Consider the following 25,857-nt stretch of genomic DNA (forward strand, 5'->3'; position numbering starts at 1 on the left):
AAGGTTTTTTGGGAAATGAGCTTAATGATAAAATCACCAAGGAATTTGTGTGGGTAGTGGAGAACCTGGATAAATGGAATACGTATTTGTCAATTTAATATTTATAATAAAATACTAATTTTTATACGTTTAACTAATACTTTTCTTATAATATAGGTTCTCGTGGGGGAGTTATCTATGGACTAAAACATACCCTAGATTGTCGGGTATGTTTAAGAAATTTGAGGATCATATGTCCAACCATCCAACAAAAGCGATTGTGTACACACTATCGGGTTTTGTTATTCCTTTGAAGGTATATTTAAGTAATTAAAAAAATATATTTTATAATTTATCGGTTTTTATTTTTTTGATAATTTTAGTTAGTGCTAACACTTATAAATTAATGTATATTTATTACAAGATATGGATATGGGATATGTTCCCAGTAATTCGGGGAAATGCTGCGATACGACACAATTATTTATATCCTCATATATTGCGCTGGTTTCATATTAGGAGGTTAACTTGGGCGAAAGCTTGCGATGTTTTCGATGTTGATCAGGACGAGGCGCATCAACCCAAAAAAAAGATGATTGCCTCAGATGTCGAGTCCTCTACTCCACATTATTTGTCATATATTACTAGTCTGAATTGTGAATCGTCTGAAGTCCCTTCTTCTGTACGCTACAACTTTAGAAATGATGTAAGTAAATTTGTAAAAGCAGAATCTAGTATAATAAAAAATTTCAACTATTATTGATATATTAAATAATTTATGTAGGGGGCATCTTCGTCTGATCCATCCTGTGGAAACATCCAATCTTCCAAGTCTACCAAGGGAACTCATACGGTGGGAATTAACAAAAAAATCGCGTTAGAAATAATGGCAAGACTTCAATCTTTGGAGGAAGAAATCCGAGGATTGAAAAATAAAGGTGGAACTCGAGACGATGATGACTTGGAAGAATTTTTTAACGAAGCTTTTGACGTATTACTATCAATTTGAATAAATATGATGTATTAATTAATTTTTAACGAAGCTTTTTATTAATTATTTTTTCTTTAAATGTAAGGGATTGAGAATGTGGTTGGTAGTCCACAGAAATCAAATCGAGTAAACGAGGATGATGATGTTGATAATCCACCATTGTTTGATTCTAGAAAACAAATAAAAATCATGAAGGAGGTTATAATTTTTTTTGTATATTAAACTTTTTATTTTTTTAAAGTATATTAAAAAAATTAATATTTTTTTTGTAGAAGAAGAAGAAAAAGAAGGTTGTTGCTAGCGAGATTGTGGATGCGGAAAATCATATACCCGGGCCTCCTATTGTGAAAGAAAGCCGTCCGGTTAGGCAATTGAAACCTTCTCAATATCTTAGCTCCCCGTACGTTTCGGTAAGTATGTTAAAAATCATATTTACTATAATTTTATTACTATATGGATAGTTATTGACTACGTATATAATGTAGGTTCAAAATGCCCCCCGATATCGTACAGGTGGGGTAATACCCAACGAACCACCACCCCCCGTATTTTTCAGCGATCTCCCGACACTTTTATTGGAGCCGTATGTGAATCCGGGTTGTAACGCCCCTGCTCTATACATGGGAAACAAACTGGCTGTTTTTTTGAAACATCGGTTATACAATGAAAAAATGGAAGCAAAGTTTTGGGATCTGTTTTTTTATGCAAGTGAATTGGGATTTTTAGATGAAGCGGTATGAAGACATTCCTTTATATTTAAAATTTAAATAATTTAATAAGCTACTTATGTTTAAATTAAATTTAAATGCAGCATGTTGACATATGGGGAAGGCTTTTAAATGAGCGGAGACCGAACGATGCTTGATGGAAAATCATGTCATCGTTATTTTTTGGTGCATTTGAGATGTTCCGGTGGGCAGGAAGTGCAATGGGAAATCCGTTTGACCCATTGGATGGATGTAAATCTTGGCTAGAAGTTGACCGTGTAAGTAAAGAAATAATATATATATTATCAGTCACTTTAATTGTCATATTACACTAATTAAACGTTGTAATTAATTGCAATGGTTGTGTGTTAAAACAGGTTTATTTTCCAATATGCATCAACCCACATCATTGGGTACTTGGCGAGTTATGGATGGACACGCTGTCGTTGAATTTGTACGATGGCTTCCGATTATTTGGCACCGTGAAGATTATTGATTTTGTGCGGTTTGAAGAGCTTATGGACCGCATTCTGCTGGAAATTGGCTATTGGAACCACATAGGTTTTCCTGTTCAGAAAGCATCCATCACTGTTACGGATGTTACGGACATGCCCCAACAAGAAGGGATGTTTGGAGAGTGCGGTGTATTTATGCTGATGTTCATGGAGCAGCTTGTTTCAGGTCGACCGATTGGTATATCGATGGCACCTGTTGTTGCTGCTACTCAGTTTCGCCATAGGATGGCCATGATATATTATGGATCTTCTAGACAGGCGATTTTTAGTTAGTCCGAGTTGTATGTTTTTAGTGACATTCAATGTGTACTGTTTCATGACGATTGGTTAACAAAATGTCCCCTAATTATTAAACATAAACAAACTAGCAAGAGAATAGTACATATTATATAGATTAATCATAATAAACAAGCAAATATAAAACTTATTACATAGATAAACTCATAAATAATGCATAAACTTACTACTTGATTAATCAATAATTATTAAATTCAAACATCTGGAAAATCATTTGGAAATTTTGCTTTTTCTTGAATCACCCGGTCGTAATTTTTTTGTATGTTTTTGAGAATCTTTTTCATTTTAACCTCTTCTTTGTTGGCGTAGTCTATTGCATCTCGTACCTCATTTTAGACCAAATATCGGCTTGTAAGTTATCCAACCGTGTCCTATCTTCTTCAACGCCTTTAATCTCGTTCTTGATCTCTTCTTCTTTTATTAACATTTGCAATCGCTTCTCTTGTGGCATCAACCACCATTTTTCTTGAGAGGTGGACATGATTGTATGTGTATGAGGGTTATAGATTGACGACTAATATATGATTTGTAAATCTCAGACGCATACATTTAAGTCTCTGTATATAATTGACAATTTAACTACTTTTTTATAGGCTTTGACTACTGTCAAATAGCTTTTGACTACTATATTAGGTGTTGTCATATCGTACCAAGACATTATTCTAATTTGACTACATTCTTATACGATTTGACTATTGTCTACTAGCCATTGGCTACTACCTCATGTGTAGTCTTATCGTACAGTGAAGATTCGACACATGATTGTTATTTGACTACTTTTTTATAGGTTTTGACTACTGTCTATTAGTGTTTGACTACTATTTTATTCGATTGACTATTTTTTATAGGTTTTGACTACTATCTTATAGTCGTTGACTATTATCTAATGTCATATTTAATGTAAATTTGTTATCAATTCAGAATTCAAAGAAACAATAAAAAAAAAATTGTAGTGTGAAAATGACAGAGTGATCAGAGGAGATGAAAAGGATCCTGGCAAAATTTAATTGGCCATCTACGTCCAACAATAAGCCTCCTTTGGAGTCAAATTCCAATAACGTTTCAACCAATCCCCCTCCCCACGTCGATCTTCCTATATTAGGGGAGAAGATGGATGAGGAAATGAAAAAAGTGTTGTTACAAAGAGAAGCTGATGTAGATAAGGCTTTTGAAGATTATCGTTTCCAACGAAACCTTCTAGACAACTACTGGGATGATATTGACCGTAAAAGGAATTGGATTATAAGTACTAGGCAAGAAATCCAATCTGCCAAGAGTTCGATCCGCTGTAGTGAAGAAATTTTTCGAAAGCTAAAGAGTGAATTAGAACTTCGTGAGTACTATTTGGAGAAAAAAAGGAAGTCCTTGCTATGAAAAAAGAGTATCCTTACGAGTTTCCGATGTGGGAAGAAGATGAGTAGTATTTTAATAATTTGCTTATTTGTTGAAGTAATTTTAAGGTAGAATATATGTCTATGTATGTCTTTTATTTGTAATTTTTAGGTAATATATCTGTATCTTTGCTTTTTATTAGTGGTTGGTTAGGAAAAAAAAATTTGTAAGAGTATTTGGTTTACCTATGTTTAGTAATCTAATTATGTTAATGTCAAATAATTGTATTTGAATGAGTACTGTATTGTAAACTAGATACGTATGATGTGTTTAATGTCAAGTAATTGTATTTTAATGAGTAATTTATTTCCAACAGTAAACTAGATACCTATGATGTGTTTTAATGTCAAATAATTGTATTTGAATAGTCTGTACTATATGCGCCCTATAAGATTCTTTAATTGTCTATATAACAATTCAGCCATATGACATTAGATTGTATCATAAAAGATGGATCATATTTTACCACTAACATGGAATGCCCAAGAAGAAGGCATTCTGATACGTGCTTGGATTACCATCATAGAAGAAGCTTATCCGCAAGGTCCCCCACAATGTCGTATTGGTTCTTTTTGGAGTCGCGTCTTTCACTGGTTTCATTATGAAATGGGTCGAGGTTATTACCGGACCAAAAAAGATGTAAAATTAAAAATGTTACAAGTAAAATTAAAACAATATATTTATGTAAGTTATACTACAATTTGACTACTCCTTCACATTATTTCACAACGGTTTCATAAATTTTGACTACTAGTTTCTAGAGTAAATAATGTTTTGTCATTTCGAACAGTCAAATTGTCCTTTCAAACAGTACTTCTATGTTGGTCTCACCCTATTAATATGCAACTAACATACATCTTAAACGTGATACATTACAACATTCAAAAATTTAGAATGAATTCATCTGAGTTCGGTGTTTAGCATTGTGAAGAAGAAGATTGCTATGTTTGTTCCGATAACAACCCAATTCCGGAAGGTCCAGATTTCCCACTCCCAGTTAACATGCCTGACGACATTTTCCAAGCTATGAAGGCCGCTGAAGAAGCCAACGAAAGGGACTCTCAAATTAGTCGCATACTCAACCAACGTGCAAACGACCTAGCAGATCAAGTAATTGACAAAGAAAAATGGATTGCTGAAACTACCAAAAAAATCAAAGAGGCTAAGAAATGGATTTGAGATGCAAATATGGAGTTTAATATGCTTCAAGCTGAACGGGACCGTCTAACAGATGTTAGAATTAGAGGGGATTTTATCGAACGTGAACAAAATTTGTATCCCAAACAGTTTCGAAATATGTGGAAACCAATTTAATTATGTTATGTTTATTATGTCGCAACTTATGTTATTTTATCGTAAGCTAAAAATGACAACTTATGTTATTTTATGTCGTTTTTAACAGCACGAAGCATACTTTGGAGGGTAAAACCAATGATGTAACGATATCGAATTTGAAATCTGGATATTTTCCGACGAAGAACTATGTAAAAACAACGTAACCAACATATAAAACAATGAAAATCACACTAAAAAACATACTTTTATCGTAAGCTAAAAATGGCAACTTATGTTATTTTATGTCGTTTTTAACAGCACGAAGCATACTTTGGAGGGTAAAACCAATGATGTAAGGATATCAGATTTGAAATCCGGATATTTTCCGACGAATAACTATGTAAAATCAACATAACCAACATATAAAACATGAAAATCACACTAAAAAACATACTTTTATCGTAAGCTAAAAATGGCAACTTATGTTATTTTACGTCGTTTTTAACAGCACGAACAAATGGAAAATATATTACAAAGACAATGGCTAATATATTACAAACATAATATATTTCAAATATATTACAAACACAATGTCAAATATATTAAAAACATAATATATTACAAATATATTACAAACACAATAGCAAATATATTACATACACAAAGACAAATATATTACAAACATCATTGTTTAAAGGGAATAAAAATTACATTGGCAATAAAACAGCCATCAACGGGTCTGGTATTTCCCATTCAGATGGTGGGGGAAGAGGGTGAACGGTTTGTGTCTGGTAGACGAGCTGAAATACATCAGCATGGTAATATACTTGCACCATATCAACTAATTCATGCATGTTTGAATGACGTGCTGCTGTGATAGCAGGACCACATGCTATACCGAGACTGCGCCATTTGTCACATGAACAAGTATGACCGTTAAGGTCTACAACACAAGTTGTTTTAAAATCAAAAACTAGATAAACATATGTCGGCAAGGGAGACGAGATCTGTTGGGGGATCTGTGTTGCTTGCCAACCAACAAACTTTTGCATCCTTCTTTGAAGCACCATTTGAGCATACGGTGTTAGTACAATAGTCAAACTCCCTGAAAAATAAATATGGTTATATAAGGTTGTTGTACTAGTTATTTAGTACTTTTATATTGCACCCAAAAATTTACCTGTCATTATACTTCGTTCAACAAAAGTATTTTGCATGTACTCACGAATTCCCTCGGTAAGCGTTATTATCGGTACATTACGTTGATTAAGCGACAATACTGAAAAATATTGAGGAACTTCCATGTTGAGTACATTCCAACGGATGATAGGGAAATAGGCTCTTGCTCTCACACTATTAATATGCAAGTAACATACATCTTAAACGTCATACATTACAACATTCAAAAATTGAGAATGAATTCATCTGAGTTCGGTGTTTGGCATTGTGAAGACGAAGATTGCTATGTTTGTTCCGATACAAACCCAATTCCTGAATGCCCAGATTTCCCACTCCCAGATTACATGCCTGACGACATTTTCCATGCTATGAAGGCCGCTGAAGAAGCCAACGAAAGGGACTCTGAAATTAGTCGCAAACTCAACCAACATGCAAACGACCTAGCAGATCAAGTAATTGAAAAAGAAAAATGGATTGCTGAAACTACAAAAAAAATCAAAGAAGCTAAGAAGTAGATTCGAAATGCAAATACGGAGTTTGATAAGCTTCAAGCAGAACGGGATCGTCTAATAGATGTTGTTAGAATTAGAGGGGATTTTATCGACCATGAACAAAACTTGTATCCCAAACAGTTTCCTAATCTATGGAAACCAATTTAATTATGTAATAGGTTGTGAGACATTCCTTTAATAATGTTATGTTTATTTCTAATTGTAATTTCCTTTAGTTTTATGTTATGTTTATTACAAACATAATATATTTCAAATATATTACAAACACAATGTCAAATATATTACAAACATAATATGTTAAAAATATATTCCAAACAACACAGCAAATATATTACATAGACAACGACAAATATATTACATGCATCAATATTTAAAGGGAATAAATTTTACATCGGCAATAAAACAGCCATCAAAGGGTATGGTATTTCCCTCGATAAGCGCTATTATCGGTACATTACGATGATTGAGCGATACTACTGAAAAATATTGAGGAACTTCCATGTTGAGTACATTCGAACGGATGTTAGGGAAATAGGCTCTTGCCCATTTCGGATGACCGATATTCGTAAGCAATTCACGAGCATCAATACGTAGCCTAGAAAAATTTTGTTCAAAAGTTGACATAGTGTAGGATTTTAATGTTATCCAGAACAAAGTTTCCATTGATCTTCCAGAGCCTACTCTTGTGCGTAAATATTTGTGGACACTCTTACAAGTGTAACCATGATAAGAATCAGTGAAAACATTATCTACGCAAGTGCCAACGACATCGTACATATTGGATATGAACGCTACTTCCTTACCCTCTCCGAGGAATTCTTTTAACCTCATTAGGAACCACGTAGAAGTTACCACAGTATTTTCAACTGCCATACCAAATGCTATAGGGAAAGTCAGATTGTTCCTATCTTTAGCAACCACTACAAACATTGTTTTTAGGTAGTCCCCTATAAGACGAACACTGCCTATGTAGAGGACAGGCAAGAAACAATTTACGAATGCATGGACCTGTATTTTTTTAGAGTGCAAACCAATTAGTCTAAATGTACAAATATTAACAAATGTAAAGAAACAAAAGAAATTTGGAAAAGAAATATACCACTCATCCAATAGCCAGAAAACAAGATTGAAAACGATCCATCAAATCCGTTTTGATGTGAGTGTCAGTATGCGGGTTGGTTCGCCTTAGGTTATAAACGTAAACAGGCAAGTTTTTAAAACTTTCTTCATGGTCACTGTCAGAGAAACTCATTTCGAATAACTTGTAAGAGACAATTACCAATTACTTAGTGTGCCTAAAGTTGTGGAGGTAAGGGCCTTACCACATGCGGACACATATGTATGTAGGAGCTGTAAAGGCAAGGTCCATAATGTAGTGTCTTTTCGAACAGTATATTTGTCGTTTCAAACAGTATCTCCGTGTAAGGTATCTGACAATTGGATACTCTTTGACATTATTTGACTACGGTTTCATAGACTTTAACTACTGCTTCGTAGCCTGCATAATGTATTGTCTTTTCGAACAATATATTTGTTGTTTCAAACAATATCTCCGTGTAAGGTATCTGACAATTGGATACTCTTTGACATTATTTGACTACGGTTTCATAGACTTTGACTACTGCTTCGTAGCCTGCATAATGTATTGTCTTTTCGAACAGTATATTTGTTGTTTCAAACAGTATCTCCGTGTACGGTATCTGACAATTGGATACTCTTTGACATTATTTGACTACGGTTTCATAGACTTTGACTACTGCTTTGTAGCCTGCATAATGTATTGTCATTTCCAACAGTAGATGTGTCATTTCAAACAGTATCTCCATGTAAGGTATCTGACAATTGGATTACTCTTTGACAATTATTTGACTACGGTTTTATAGACTTTGACTACTGCTTTGTAGCCTGCATAATGTAGTTTCAAACAGTGCTTATGGGAATCCACCTAATTGTTTATCAGTCTTTTTTCTTATTTAAGTACTCCTATAAAATTAAAACAAACTAACAAACAAATTTAAAAAATGGCCTCCAATCAAACAACTTCTTCCAATGCAGCTGCTTCGTCCAATACTCCACATCCATGGACGATAAGAGAGGTAATGGTGGTAACACGATGTTGGATGAACGTTTACGAGGATGTAACAACCATGGTTAACCCTGATTGCTTTGAAGGTGATGAATGGACCCGCATAACAGCTATGTTTAACCTCTCGTTGGGAGAAGGAAAACACCGAACACAAGAAGATATTGTTGGTAAGTGGATGGATTTAAAGGAAAAAATCACATGGTTCAATCGATGGTATAATCATCTTAAAAATAGGTATCGTTATCCAAACAACGACGAAGATCTTTTAGAATTGGTTAAAGATCATTACATCTTGGAACACAAGAAGAATTGGCTACTGATGTATCTCGTTTTATATAATGTTTTATGTTTGTGTTTTATTTTGCATGGAATAAAGTAAATAATAAGTGGGGTACTAGATTTAATTAATAATGTCAGATGTGCAGTTTAATACAAGCAATACATATTACAAATACGGGAATTCATTACTTTCTTACATTAATCTAAGGACATTAAATCAAATGTGTTGTTAAAATCAAAAGTAGGGTACACGCTTTCGTTCTGTGACCCGCATCCGGATGCGATTTCATCAGTCATTATGCCCTTTTGTGTCGATTTTTTCCTCCCCCCAGATTCACTCCCCGATCCCCTACCCGTACAATCATTCATCGTGTGTCCAAAATGACCGCATGTAGAACATTATTGTTGTATGGGACGCTCACCTTGCGATGGAATACGACCAGTGTTTCTTGGTCTACCCGGCTGACGTCTCTCCATTATGGGTGGCTTCACAATCATTAAATCATCGGGAATCTCCCACTCAGATGGACTTGGTAAGGGGTTCACAAACTCCTCGTAAGTTTTCCTCAATGTCTCTGTAAAGTAGGCTTTTAAAGCAAATTCCGAACAATCTTCGTAACGGTTCATTATGAGCACTTTTATGACATGGCCACAAGGTAAGCCATCTATTTGCCATCGCCTACATGTACAGGTTCTTTGTTGGAAATCAACAATGACACTTTTGTGAGTACAACTTTTCACTTCAAATCTACTATTTGAGATAGGATACACCATCCAATTATTACAAGCATTCTTATTTGCTTCTATAATCGTTTCAGCCCATGGGGTGAGTGTTGTTTTTGCTTCAGCTAAAAAAATAGACATAATTTCATAATATCATATAAGTAGTAAAATAATATTTCAAGTACTATTATATATAAAATATTAGCCCCTGCAACATTACGTTTCTGAAAACTCCATTGTTGCATTGTTGCACGGAAATACTCAATCAACATCAATATTGGCGTCTTTCTTGCAAATCTTCACATTGAATTTATCAACTCTACACTATTTGATGTCATAAGAAAATACCGATTCCCAGGAATATGTGCCCTAGCCCATCTTTCTGGATTGATGTTTTGTAAGTATTCCCATACACGAGCATTTACCTTTTTAATTTTTTTCATCCCATTTTCGAATTTTTTAATAGTATAGGCTTTGCATGTCTCCCAAAATAATGCGTGTATTGTATCGCTGCTTCCAAATTTTGCTGAAATGTTGAAATACAAGTGGATACCACATATTCCATGCTGGGAGTGAGGAAATATATTTGCAATTGACGTCGCTATGGATGGAGCCCTATCAGATATGAATGTAAGGTCTTCCACGTTGCCTAGACATTCACGTAGTTTTCGAAGGAACCATGACCATGTCTACGTACATTCACTTTTGCATATGGCATAAGCAACATACATGATTTGCTTTTGACCGTCCATTGTCACTGCGAGCAACATCGTACCCTTGAATTCACCTTTTAGGTGACCACCATCAATTATTAGGGTCCGCCTACAATATTTGATGAACGCTTATACCTACATTTATTTTTGATGGCATTAACAAATACCAATTAGGATTCATATGTTATATTTGTTATAAAAAATTATCACTACTTACCGGGCAACCCAACGCGATATACACGAACTCAAACCGATCATCATCATCTGTTCTTATCTGAGTAACAGTTCCTGGATTATGCTTGACCAAGTTGTGCAGATACGATGGTAGTTTGGTGAATAAATCCTCTTGGGTACCTCTTAACATCAACAACGCATATTGTTTTGCCCGCCATGCCTGTTGGTATGAGATATTGATTGAAAATTTCGAATTGATGTCCCTCACAATTTCATTACCCCGATAAACTCTATTATAATCTCCGGCCAATACTTCAGCGATAAAGTGGCCGAGTACCTTTTTCTTTGATTGTCGATAATTAGACTCCAAGTTTGTTGCATAACAAGTGTGTTGGTCAACAACTTTTGTGACTTGGAAAGCAGTAGTCGATTTGATTCCCCTTGCACTAACCATCCAAGAACAATTTTCTACCAAACAAACCACCTCGAACCTTTCTTTGCTCGATCTGGTAGTCTTATACTGCTTACCTTGTTCCATGCATTGTCTTCCAATTGCAAGCTTGAGCAACTCTTTGTCATCAAAAATGTCTAGAAGCTTAATCTCTTCATTTATATCCACCCTCTGACATGGAATGTTCACATTATCGTTTACAGGACACGAAGGCAATGGGGGCATACCATGAAACATGGAATGTTCACCCTCTGACATGGAATGTTCATATCATTGTTACGCCAAACGCCTTCTTCAACCACCACATACACAACCACATACACAGACACAAATTTATCTCCAACGACATTTATTACCTTGATCAGCTTTCTAATATCACGATCATCAACAATACCACAATAATAGAGTTGTTCTGGATATTGATAAACCAGACTGACTTTTGATTCTTCGGGAAGACCCATCTTGCACTTCACCAAATGAACAAATTCGGTGTAAGTGGTGGTTTCGTAAAATTCAACACCTAAATAAAACATTCTCGGATTGTATTCGGGTGGCCAAACATATGATAATTGGGAATTAACAAACTACCATCTTCCATCCGTAATGAGCAATATGAAATACTCGTTACAACTCATTATGTTAAATTTGAGAATAAAGAAGCTAGAGAGAAGTGCAGTTTTCAAAATACGAAATAATTTCAAAAATATGAAATACTTAATATATATAGGGTAGATTTAAAATAGTAGTCCACTCTGATAAAAAAGTAGTCAAGTTTAACAAAACAGTAGTCCACTCTAACAAAAAAGTAGTCAAGTTTTACAAAACAGTAGTCCACTTTAACAAAAAAGTAGTCAAGTTTAGCAAAACATTACTCAACTTTGACAAAAAAGTAGTCAAGTTTACCAAAAATATTTTCAAATTTACCAAAAAAATCAGTCAACAAATTCAAAAAAAATAATCTACAATTTAGCAAAAAATTATTGTATTAATTCTTAAAAAACTAGTTTATATTTTACAAAAAATATTTTTTAACAAAATAATTGTCAAAAAACAACTCTACATTTTATAAACAATATAATTGTTAAAATAATTCTACATCTTATAAACAATCTTTTTAATACTCTATATCACAAAAAGAATACGGTTTTTTTATTTTATTTTTTTTTTATTTTATTTTTTTAAAGTCTAATGTTTTGAATTTTCAAAAAATTTTAACAAAATGATTGTTAAAATAATTCTACATCTTATCAAAAAAAAATTAAAAAAAAATGAAAACCGTAGGTTTTTTCACAAAACAGTAGATTAAACCCCAAAACAATAGATTTAACCAAAAAAAAACGTATTTTTTTCCCCAAAACCGTAGGGTACGGTTTAGGAAACCGTAGGTTTTAAAAAACCTATGGTTTTGTTTCTTACAAATGAAAAAAAAATTATACAAAACACGAAACAGTAGACGAATTAGTGAAACAGTAGACGAATATAGAAACCTACGGTTTCGTGGGCTATATTTAGACATTTACTAATTTTTGGCTAAAAATTGCTAATCACTTCCTTAATTTGGTTAGATTAGTAATTACCCCGATAATATATTATATATAAGGTCGTCATTATATATGGAATGTCATTATTATCCAAGACGGTTACTGGAAATGAACGTTAAGAAAAAAAAAATAGTGGAACATTTGTTGAAAAAACATGTCAAGCCAAAAGATATCTACACTAAAAACCAAAATCCAAAAATATATCTACTCCCAAATTCATCATCATGCACTAATGATATCTACACTAAAAACCAAAATCCAAAAATATATCTACTCCCAAATTCATCATGCACTAATTGTAAGATTTCAAGAGTGTGTTATTTAATAGTTGATAAATATAAATTTATATTTATATGGTTCTTAAGTTGAATATTTATGTGTGTTCGTTTATTTCATATGGTTTTTGACACTTCAATATATCATAATTAATGAAAATAACATATTTTTTTAGCCACGTAATAAAATAACATACATGTCCGTAAAATTAAACGTGTTTGATATAATACCAACATTATGTTTTTCATCAATACAATAAAATATTAAACCAAAAAATAACTAATGTCACACTGAAAAAAACTTTTTTTTATCAAAATAAAGATAAAAAAACCGATATATATATATATATATATATATATATATATATATATATATATATATATATATATATATATATATATATATTATTAGATAGGAAAAATCTTAGAAAAATCCAACATATTTTCATCAAAGGTTAAAAAAAATCATTATATTATATTTTTGTATGTTAAAAGCCTTATATTTTTTAAAATATCTAATTTAAGGTTTTGAGTTCGGTAAACCCTAGATAGCAATTAGATAATCGATTCTCAACAGTTTGATGTTTACAATCCATTTGATTAAAACTTTTTAAAAAATATAAAGGTTTTGATGTGTTAAAAAAATAATATTGTTGTTTTTTAATGCTTAGATGAATATAGATTGAGTTTTTCTAAGGTCAAAAAGACTTAAATAACACTTTTAGAATATATAAGGGTTTTAGTGCATTAAAAAAATAATATAGTGATTTTTTTCATCTAATAAAAATATGTTGGGATTTTCTAAGATTTCCCTATTAGATATTAAAAAGGATCATTAAAAATTAAACAAGAATCATAAAATAACAAGATTATAAAACAATAAGGGGTAAAGGAAAACTTCTATATATATAAAGGTTATAAATAGAAAAAAAGATTATAAATAAAAATAAAATTAATATATACAATCTGTCAAAATTTCGGTTTGACATCACGAACAAATTAATATATACAATCTGTCAAAATTAGCCCAACAAACTTTTCACGTTTGTTTTAAAAGGTCACTCAAATTTTTTTTTATACTTTAAGGGAACAAAGTAGATTTTTATTGGTTTAAAACGTCCTTATTGAAAAAATGACCCGGTTACCCCTTACTTTGTTATCAAGAGAGTGCCACATATTTGCCTTAGTCATTAAAAAGGTGACACATATTTGCCTAGTCATTAAAAAGAAGTGCCACATATATAAAAAAATCAACCCAAACACCAAAGCTTCATCACCATCAACATCATTGTTGCAAGTAGAGTTTACAGGATTTATCATACAACTGAACCAGAGAAACCTGATTCCTTTTTTGACTTTTTCCTTTCTTCACCTTTCATTTTATTTGTGATTAATATGTAAATAGATATAGGAAGCGGGGGTGAAACCATTGTCAAGAAAAGGAAACAGATCATAGATGATTACAATAATGGAGTTGAAGAAATTAAACTATTAAAGGGAAAATCATATATGAAGAAGATGAAGAAGCTTTGAAGATACGATTCAGATGTATACATAGACTCCCTCAAGAAAGCCATCAGACTCCATGAATCCATCTACAACAAGGTAGTTGAAGGTGTTTACAACCCTTAGTGCATCTTATACAAGCCTCATATGCATCTTTTTCCCCTGTGAAGAACAAATCAAACCCAAATTCCTCCATCCATGACCACCGTCAACCTCCCAAACCCTTGTTGAATAACCGGAACTCAAACCCAAATCCTAAGTCACCGAATAAAAACCATAAATCTCTAAATCGCCCAAACCAAACCCTAAATATTTTACTTATCTTCTTTTGCTTCATGTTTTGGACTGTTGAATCCACATACCACTCCAGATATGGAGTTAGAAGACTTGTGCTTTGTCTTGCAGATTTATGACTTTCATATATGTTTTATACATCTGGATCTGGAATCATAAGGAAAGATTTCAAGGTCGTGGAGGTCGAGGGAGATGGATGGTAGTCGATGGATGGTGGTGCTGTGGTGAAGTGTGTATGTGATCCATGGCGGTGCATGATGAGTGTTCATCAAATGCTTTCAGCTTAAAAAAATATTAATATAATGATTTATAATTATATTAAAAAAAAACTTAAGTTCAAAACTAATATCAAGATGGACATTATTTGGCATCGAAACCTATAACAAAAGGTAAATGGACGATTTCAACCGGTCGTATTGTACTTTGTTTCCTTAAAATACAAAAAAAATAATTGAGTAACCTTTTAAGGTTTAGCCCCGCGGTATCCGGTGTTGTTTTCCCTTTTTGAGGTTGATGGTTCAAGTCCAGCAGTGGACATAGGTAGAATAATTTAGGTGTAGTTAAGTTTATTTGCCGTTTGAAAAAAAAGAGTTTCCTTTTAAAACAAACACAACAAGTTTGTTGGATTAATATGACATTTGCCCTTAACATTACTCACAACACATCAAATCATGGTTTAGTTAGAATTTGGTTCGTGTCTTTAGAATTTCCGTATAAATACAAGCTTGAAGACTTGAGCCATGACATGACGGACCTTCTAGAAATTTGGTTATCAGTGTGTGGATCTCTTCGTGCAACCACCTTCGGCGTTCTTACGAATACAACGAGTCAACGAGTCAACCAACAGCTGTAGGCTTGCAGCATTGGAATATATTGGTGTATTTATTATTTTTAAAAATCAAAAGAAATAATAAAAAAGTGTATGGTGGACGTGGGCTTGGGTTTGCATATGAATAAAATACTTCCGATACGATTTGGTAAATGATCTTACATTCTTACATATTAACTAATTAACTATTAACTAAATACTATATATTACTCATAGTACAATCAATAGTCGTGACACCTGTGACGTGTGAAAGTTAGGATCAGTTACAAAGTAATGGTTTAGATTAGACAAATCTTTAAAAATAGTCTGTGGTTTTCAAAAAAATTAAGTTTAATTATTAAATTTTGGGGCAATTACTAATATAACCAAATTAAGAAAGTGATTAGCAATTTTAGCCAAAAATTAGGAAATGCTCCAAAATAGCCCACGAAACCGTAGGTATTTATATTCGTCTACTATTTCTCAAAATCGTCTACTGTTTCGTGTTTTGTATAATTTTTTTTTTTCATTTTCAAGACATAAAACAGTAGATTTTGTAAAACCTACGGTTTGCTCTGTAAAACCTACGGTTTCCCAAACCGTAGGCTACGGTTTTTTTTTTAATCTACGGTTTTGGGGTATAATCTACGGTTTTGTCAAAAAAAGCTATGGTTTTAATTTTTTTTTTTAATTTTTTTTAAATATAGAGTATTTTTTTGAGAATTATTTTCATTATAAAGAGTGTTTATAAAATGTAGAATTATTTTGACAATTATTTATTTTTTGAGAACTGTAAAATATAAAATAGTTTTTTTAACAAATAATAAAAAAAATTGCTATTTTTTTTTGTAAATTTGACTTCTTTTTGGGTAAATTTGACTACTTTTTTTGCTAAATTTGACTACTTTTTTTTGTTAAACTTGACTATTTTTTATCAGAGTTGACTACTGTTTTGAACCTACCCTATATATATTGAGTATTTCATGTTTTTGGAATTATTTCATATTTGAGAAATTTTCTTCTCTCTAGCTTCTTTATTCTCAAAATTAAGATAATGAGTTGTAACGAGTATTTCGTATTGGTCATTACGGATGGAAGATGAGAGTTTGTTAATTCTCAATTATCATATGTTTGGCCACAGGGATACAATCCGAAAATGTTTTATTTAGGTGTTGAATTTTACGAAACCACCACGTTCACCGAATTTGTTCATTTGGTGAAGTGCAAGATGGGTCTTCCCGAAGAATCAAAAGTCAGTCTGGCTTATCAACATCCAGAACAACTCTATTATTGTGGTATTGTTGATGATCGTGATATTAGAAAGCTGATCAAGGTAATAAATGTCGTTGGAGATAAATATGTGTTTGTGTATGTGGTTGTGTATGTGGTGGTTGAAGAAGGCGTTTGGCGTAACAAAGTGGATGATAGAGGAAAGACATATGCAGCTAATTTATCAAGTGGAAAAGGGAGCAACAACCCAATATGTAATCTTAAAAGTCCAAGTAAAAGTCAATATCATAGTGTCGCTGAAAATGTAAATGTAGTGCTAGAACCGATTATGTATGTTACACCGGAGAATTATAAGTATATCGGTGATAATGATGTTGGCACATATGTTAATGATGTTGGTGTAAATCATTACTTTGACCAAAAAAAAGCACTAGACGTGGTGAATAAGGTTGGAAATGAATATGGAAATCAATAAGTTCCATTTTTGCATGATGGTGAACTAAAAGGATATGGCGAGTTTGCGGATTGTGACAAGTTGGATATATCCGGCCTAGAGAGTGATTCTAACGGAGAAGAATTTGATGATGAACCTAAATATATTTATTCAGATACCATGTTTCATGGTATGCCCCCATTGCCTTCGTGTCCTGTAAACGATGATGTGAACATTCCATGTCAGAGGGTGGATATAAATGAAGAGATTAAGGTTCTAGACATTTGTGATGACAAAGAGTTGCTCAAGCTTGCAATTGGAAGACAATGCATGGAACAAGGTAAGCAGTATAAGACTACCAGATCGAGCAAAGAAAGGTTCGAGGTGGTTTGTTTGGTAGAAAATTGTTCTTGGATGGTTAGGGCAAGGGGAATCAAATCGACTACTGCTTTCCAAGTCACAAAAGTTGTTGACCAACACACTTGTTGTGCAACAAACTTGGAGTCTAATCATCGACAATCAAAGAAAAAGGTACCCGGCCACTTTATCGCTGAAGTATTGGCCGGAGATTATAATAGAGTTTATCGGGGTAATGAAATTGTGAGGGACATCAATTCGAAATTTTCAATCAATATCTCATACCAACAGGCATGGCGGGCAAAACAATATGCGTTGTTGATGTTAAGAGGTACCAAAGAGGATTTATTCACCAAACTACCATCGTATCTGCACAACTTGGTCAAGCATAATCCAGGAACTGTTACTCAGATAAGAACAGATGATGATGATCGGTTTGAGTTCATGTATATCGCGCTGGGTTGCTCGGTAAGCAGTGATAATTTTTTTATAACAAATATAACATATGAATCTTAATTGGTATTTGTTAATGCCATCAAAAATAATTGTAGGTACAAGCGTTCATCAAATATTGTAGGCCAGCCCTAATGATTGATGGTGGTCACCTAAAGGGTGAATTCAAGGGTACGATGTTGCTCGCAGTGACAATGGACGGTCAAAACCAAATCATGCATGTTGCTTATGCCATATGCAAAAGTGAATGTATGGAGACATGGTCCTGGTTCCTTCAAAAACTATGTGAATGTATAGGCAACGTGGAAGACCTTACACTCATATCTGATAGGGGTCCATCCATAGCGACGTCAATTGCAAATATATTTCCTCACGCCCATCATGGAATATGTGGTATCCATTTGTATTTCAACATTTTAGCAAAATTTGGAAGCAATGATACAATACACGCATTATTTTGGGAGACATGCATAGCCTATACTATTAAAAAATTCGATAATGGGATGAAAAAAAATTATAAAGGCAAATGATCGTGTATGGGAATACCTACAAAACATCAATCCAGAAAGATGGGCCAGGGCACATTTTCCTGGGAATTGGTATTTTCTTATGACATCAAATAGTGCGGAGTCGATAAATTCAATGTCAAGATTTGCAAGAAAGATGCCAATATTGATGTTGATTGAGTATTTTCTTGCAACAATGCAACAATGGAGTTTTCAGAAACGTAATGTTGCAGGTACTAATATTTTATATATAATAGTACTTGAAATGTTATTTTACTACTCATATGATATTATGAAATTATGTCTATTTTTTTAGCTGAAGCAAAAACAACACTCACCCCATGGGCTAAAACGATTATACAAGCAAATAAGAATGCTTGTAATGATTTGATGGTGTACCCTATCTCAAATAGTAGTTTTGAAGTGACAAGCTCTACTCACAAAAGTGTCATTGTTGATTTCCAACAACGAACCTGTACATGTAGGCGGTGGCAAATAGATGGCTTACCTTGTGACCATGTCATAAAAGTGCTCACAATGAACCGTTACGAAGACTGTTCAGAATTTTCTTTAAAAGCTTACTTTACAGAGACACTGAGGAAAACTTACGAGGAGTCTGTGAACCCCTTACCAAGTCCATCTGAGTGGGGAGATCCTCGATGATTTGATGATTGTGAAGCCACCCATAATGGAGAGAAGTCAGCCGGGTAGGCCAAGAAACATTGGCCGTATTCCGTCGCAAGGTGAGCGTCCCATACGACAAGAATGTTCTACATGCGGTCATTTTGGACACACGAGGAACGATTGTACGGGTAGGGGATCGGGGAGCGGATCTGGGGGGAGGAAAAAATCGACACAAAAGGGCATAATGACTGATGAATTCGCATTCGGAAGCGGGTCACAGAACGAAAGCGTGTACCCTACTTTTGATTTCAACAACACATTTGATTTAAATTGACCTTAGATTAATGTAGGAAAGTAATGAATTCATGTATTTGTAATTTGTATTGCTTGTATTAAACTGCACTTCTGACATTATTAATTAAATCTAGTACCCCACTTATTATCTACTTTATTCCATGAAAAATAAAACACAAACATAAAACATTATAGAATACGAGATACACCAATAGCAAACATTACATAAGACATTTCACATATACGAGCCTTCTACATGAAACATTTGTTATTTTTAACTAGAATCCATGCATCCTCATACTTGAAGTCACTTCCCTCGTGCTCCAAAATGTAATGATCTTTAACCATTTCTAAAAGATCTTCGTCGTTGTTTGGATAACGATACCTATTTTTAAGATGATGATACCATCGATTGAACCATGTGATTTTTTCCTTTAAATCCATCCACTTACCAACTATATCTTCTTGTGTTCGGTGTTTTCCTTCTCCCAACGAGAGGTTAAACATAGCTGTTATGCGGGTCCATTCATCACCTTCAAAGCAATCAGGGTTAACCATGATTGTTACATCTTCGTAAACGTTCATCCAACATCGTGTTACCACCATTACCTCTCTTATCGTCCATGGATGTGGAGTGTTGGACGGAGCAGCTGCATAGGAAGAAGTTGTTTGATTGGAGGCCATTTTTTAAATTTGTTTGTTAGTTTGTTTTAATTTTATAGGAGTACTTAAATAAGAAAAAAGACTGAAAAACAATTAGGTGGATTCCCATAAGTACTGTTTGAAACTACATTATGTAGGCTACAAAGCAGTAGTCAAAGTCTATAAAACCGTAGTCAAATAATTGTCAAATAGTAGTCCAATTGTCAGATACCTTACACGGAGATACTGTTTGAAACGACAAATATATTGTTGGAAATGACAATACATTATGCAGGCTACAAAGTAGTAGTCAAAGTCTATAAAACCGTAGTAAAATAATTGTCAAAGAGTAGTCCAATTGTCAGATACCTTACACGGAGATACTGTTTGAAACGACAAATCTACTGTTGGAAAAGACAATACATTATGCAAGGTACGAAGCAGTAGTCAAAGTCTATGAAACCGTAGTAAAAAAATGTCAAAGAGTAGTCCAATTGTCAGATACCTTACACGGGGATACTGTTTGAAACGACAAATCTACTGTTCGAAAAGATAATACATTATGCAGGCCACAAAGCAGTAGTCAAAGTCTATGAAACTGTAGTAAAAAAATGTCAAAGAGTAGTCCAATTGTCAGATACCTTACACATAGATACTGTTTGAAACGACAAATATACTGTTCGAAAAGATAATACATTATGGACCTTGCCTTTCCAGCTCCTACATACATATGTGTCCGCATGTGGTAAGCCCCTTACCTCCACAACCTTAGGCACACTAAGTAATTGGTAATTGTCTCTTATAACTGATTCGAAATGAGTTTCTATGACAGTGAGCATGAAGAAAGCTTTAACAACTTGCATGTTTACCTTCATAACCTAAGGCGAACCAACCCACATACTCACACTCACATCAAAACGGATTTGATGGATCGTTTCCAATCTTGTTTTCTGGCTATTGGATGGGTGGTATATTTGTTTTCCAAATTTATATTGTTTCTTTACATTTGATAATGTTTGTACATTTAAACTAATTGGTTTTCACTCTTAAAAAATACAGGTCCATACATTCATAAATTGTTTCTTGCCTGTAATCTTCATTAGTAGTGTCCGTCTTCGAGGGAACTACCTAAAAACAATGTTTGTAGCGGTTGCTAAAGACGGGAACAATCTGACTTTCCCTATAGCATTTGGTATGGCGGTTGAAAATAATCTGGTAAGTTGTACATGGTTCCTGATGAGGTTAAAAGAAAGTCTCGGACAAGGTAGGGAAGTAGCGTTCATATCCAATATGGACGATGTCGTTAGTTCTTGCGTAGATAATGTTTTCACTTATTCTTATCATGGTTACACTTGTAAGAGCGTCCACATATATTTACGAACAAGAGTAGGCTCTGGAAGATTATTGGAAACTTTGTTCTGGATTAACATCAAAATCCTACACTATGTCTATTTTTGAACAAAATTTTTCTAGGCTAAGCCGTGATGCTCGTGAAGTGCTTACGAATATCGGTCATCCGAAATGGGCAAGAGCCTATTTCCCTATCATCCGTTGGAATGTACTCAACATGGAAGTTCCTCAATATTTTTCAGTATTATCGCTCAATCAACTTAATGTACCGATAATAACGCTTATCGAGGGAATTCATGAGTACATGCAAAATACTTTTGTTGAACGAAGTATAATGGCAAGTAAATTTTCGGGTGCAATATAAAAGTATTAAATAACCAGTACAACAACCTTTTACAACCATATTTATTTTTTAGGGAGTTTGACTACTATACTAACACCGTATGCTCAAATGGTGCTTCAAGGAAGAATGCAAAAGTCTGTTGGTTGGCAAGCAACATAGATCCCCCAACAGATCTCGTCTCCCTTGCCGACATATGTTTATCTAGTTTCTGATTATAAAACAACTTCTGTTGTAGACCTTAAACATAACATTACTAATAAACATAACATAATTAAATTGGTTTCCACAGATTAGGAAACTGTTTGGGATACAAATTTTGTTCACGGTCGATAAAATCCCCTCTAATTTTAACAACATCTGTTAGACGGTCCCGTTCAGCTTGAAGCTTATTAAACTCCGTATTTGCATCTCGAATCCACTTCTTAGCCTCTTTGATTTTTTTGTAGTTTCAACAATCCATTTTTCTTTTTCAATTACTTGATCTGCTAGGTCGTTTGGACTGTAGTGACATAAGAACATGGTTTGGCATGCGGAATTAAAGTTTGCACAATGAACATGGTGATTTGGGTGTTCAAGAGATGTATTGAATATGTATGGTGTTACAAAAAGGGACATAGATCTACATCTAAATAAATAACACACACTTACACACTCACTTTTACACCTCTCAAGCACACCTCTACAAGTGGTATGAACCCACTATTTATAGAGGTGTTTACATGTCTCTCTCTCACTCTCACTAACACATGGGTCTAAAGGCTAATGCACCACATGCAAGTGGTTCTACAAGAGTCAAACCATTACAAAGTCATACATGAAGAACTTTGTACCCCAACATTCTCCCCCTCAAAGTTAGGAATGGATGACCCACTTCAAATCTTCCAAAATCGAGCAACTACGCGGTTCGAGCCTCAAAGGTGACACATGTCGAAACGAACTTCAATCTTCAATTCTTCCATGATTCTTCAATTTGGGCTCTAGGATGTGAGACCATACAATCCGAGCAGCAACGAATGATTAACTCCAAATAATCACCCAAAAGTTGCGCATAAAAACACACCCCAAAAATCTTCAATAAAACCAAACCCATTTCGAATACATCACTTCCGAACTTCCAATTGCATCATCTCGTAAGCTTCAAAACTTCAAGATCACTTCGGTCTTCAAATCCGCATAATATGAAAAATTCAAGTTCGAATTTCCATATAAATTTCTCCCCCTTTTTATAATCGAAAATTGATTATAAAACCTTCAAGGAAAGAGAACGTGCTCTATTCGGAATTTTTCGTGTCAAAACTCCCCCTTAACATGTGGCATAAACGTTGTGCTTGAATCCGGAAAACTCAAAAAATATTCAATTTTTAGCTTCGTTCACGGATCGCATTTGACAAAATTTCTCAAAAATGGGTAGAAATTGTCAATTTCAAAATTCTGCAGTGACCCGGTGCGCCCAAAACAACAAAATATGCAAAACTCTCCCCCTTTTCCAAAGCTGGGTAGAAAGCGTCAATTTGCACAAACTGCAGGGGCTTAAAATGCATTTTCTTCAATTTTCAGCAAAAACAGTCCTTTTTTGAATTTGGGTATGAACCGCCAAACATTCGAAGCCTCAGGGACTATTTTCAAAAATTCTGCCATTGTGCACCAAACATACGAAGAGTTGTCCCAAAAATTCGAAATTTCAGAAAATTTTCGAATTTGGGTGAAAAGTGTCAAATATTCGAAACTTCAATTAATTGTTGAGTTTGCCAAACATTCGAAATTTCAGGGGCTGAATTTGAAAATTCTGCTTTTTGATCAAAACATACGAAGACTTTTGTTCGATCATACGAAGCCTTTTCCCAATTGACAACCATTCGAAATTTGAGGGACTATATTCGAAAATTTTGGTTTTGCTTCCAAACATACAAAATTTTGCCAATCATACGAAATTTTGCCAAACATACGAAATTTTGCCAAACATACGAAAATTTTCCTTCTCTCTCCTCTTCGTATGAAAATCATCTTCCCCAAAATTTTCTCTCCTCTTCTTACGAAAATTTTCCCAAACACACGAATTCGAAGCATTCGAAGCCTATCCAATGAACAGTAACCTCTGAATACCTCTAAATCGAATTTTCATTCTTACAGTTCGTACATTCAACCCAAAAATCATTCTTCGTTCTTACAGTTCATTGTTACAGTTCTTCGTTCCAGTTCACCAAACCATCGACTCCCAAATCTTCGAATCTTAATCACCAAATCAACACAGTCGATCATTTTTCGTTCGTTTTTCAGTTCACCAAACATCCAAAAACTAGTCGACATCCAAAAATCACCACAAAACGAAAAACTTTTGTTCGTTCTATCATCAACCATCGACTCCAAACATTCGAACAATACGCCCCAATTCCAAAATCAAATTCATTATCAAGCCAAAATCGAATTCATTCTCAAGAAATCAACCTAATCTAGCTTTCGTTCTTTGCTTTCATTACAGAACCCTTCGTACATTAATCGATCAAAATCGACATCAACGACTCCAACAAAATCATTTAAATCAACATCTCAATGATCATCAACAATTCTTCCCAAAATCGACTATCCCTGAATCGAAATCACTATCAACAGAATCACGATACTTGAATCAAACGATTCAATAGATTATCTCAGCAAATCAAAATCGTGATTCATCTAATTCCGACTCCAAGCAAGAACATTCGATTTTGATTTTTCAAAAACTCTTTTGACTCCTAATTCGATTCCAAAACTCTTCATTCAGTTCTTCGTTCCCAAAAAAAACACCGACCATCGATCTTGAGTTCAACATAGTCTATTTCAACTACACAATCTTCGAATATCGAAAAATGGATAACCGATTTCAATGAAAAACAACTTTGATTTCACTATTGTTCCAGGCATAGAGTCTCCATCAAAAGATAATTTTGACTTTCTATGTCTGACTCTACATTCATCTGTTCTTGAATTACTTTGATCGATTAACTCAATAACCAAAATCGATGTTCAAACAAGATTGATTAACTCAGATCAATCTAAAATATTTGGATACAAATTAATTTTGAATAGAATGATTCATGAAACCAAGAACATCAACAGATCGATTGAAGTTGATTGATCATTCAACCACCAAAAAAAATTTAGATCAAATTGCTTGAACGCATGAGTGATTGAAGTTTTGAACAATAAGAAATGTGATAATCACAAAACTCAAAGAATGAATCTGATGAAATAATTTGTTTGCTAGATTGTTAATGAGTGAAAGTGTAAAAATATTCGTGAATCTGTAAGATGAATAACGAGAACAATTATATTCGATTTGGGCTTCATAGTGAACAGTAACGAATTTTCAGATTTGGGCTCAAATTTGGAGTTACGAATAGTAACAAACATTGATTAAAACATTTGTTTGGGCTTTTGAATTCAATCTGATGAACAGTAAAATTGATTTTGTTTTTGGTTGGCTCGATCAAAAAAAATTATTGGATCATCAATGGGGTTTTTCAAGAAAAATTTGATCCAACGAGTCAAACGATCACAAACCAAAAACGCAACGCACGAATTTAATGAAAATGAAGAAAGATCATAGAGAGAGACTCACCAAAAATGCTTCAATTGTGACAAAAGTTGCCAAACCGAGAATCGTTCTTCAAAAAATCACCTTGATCTTGAAGACCTGCTCTGATACCAATTGTAGTGACATAAGAACATGGTTTGGCATGCGGAATTAAAGTTTGCACAATGAACATGGTGATTTGGGTGTTCAAGAGATGTATTGAATATGTATGGTGTTACAAAAAGGGACATAGATCTACATCTAAATAAATAACACACACTTACACACTCACTTTTACACCTCTCAAGCACACATCTACAATTGGTATGAACCTACTATTTATAGAGGTGTTTACATGTCTCTGTCTCACTCTCA

General features: G+C 33.9%; 1 protein-coding gene across 1 annotated transcript; it reads left to right on the forward strand.

Annotated features, from left to right (window-relative positions):
- Window positions 1-17,540: 17,540 nt before the first annotated feature.
- On the forward strand, window positions 17,541-19,339 carry LOC145140580 (uncharacterized). Its single transcript, XM_079074022.1, has 4 exons — window positions 17,541-18,185; window positions 18,269-18,391; window positions 18,693-18,909; window positions 18,993-19,339. The coding sequence occupies exons 1-4, from the start codon at window positions 17,541-17,543 to the stop codon at window positions 19,337-19,339; spliced, it is 1,332 nt and encodes a 443-aa protein (XP_078930148.1).
- The last annotated feature ends 6,518 nt before the right edge of the window (window positions 19,340-25,857 follow it).

Source organism: Lactuca virosa, chromosome 9 (genome assembly GCF_052849685.1).
Source record: "Lactuca virosa cultivar CGN04683 chromosome 9, Lactuca_virosa_CGN04683_v6, whole genome shotgun sequence".
Lineage (NCBI taxonomy): Eukaryota > Viridiplantae > Streptophyta > Magnoliopsida > Asterales > Asteraceae > Lactuca > Lactuca virosa.

Excerpts from the sequence above, each read along its gene's own strand:
- LOC145140580 (XM_079074022.1), top strand. The coding sequence starts at position 17,541 with ATGTTTCATGGTATGCCCCCATTGCCTTCGTGTCCTGTAAACGATGAT. Across the intron at positions 18,186-18,268 it reads ATATCGCGCTGGGTTGCTCG|GTACAAGCGTTCATCAAATA; the intron begins GTAAGCAGTGAT and ends AAATAATTGTAG. Across the intron at positions 18,910-18,992 it reads TCAGAAACGTAATGTTGCAG|CTGAAGCAAAAACAACACTC; the intron begins GTACTAATATTT and ends CTATTTTTTTAG.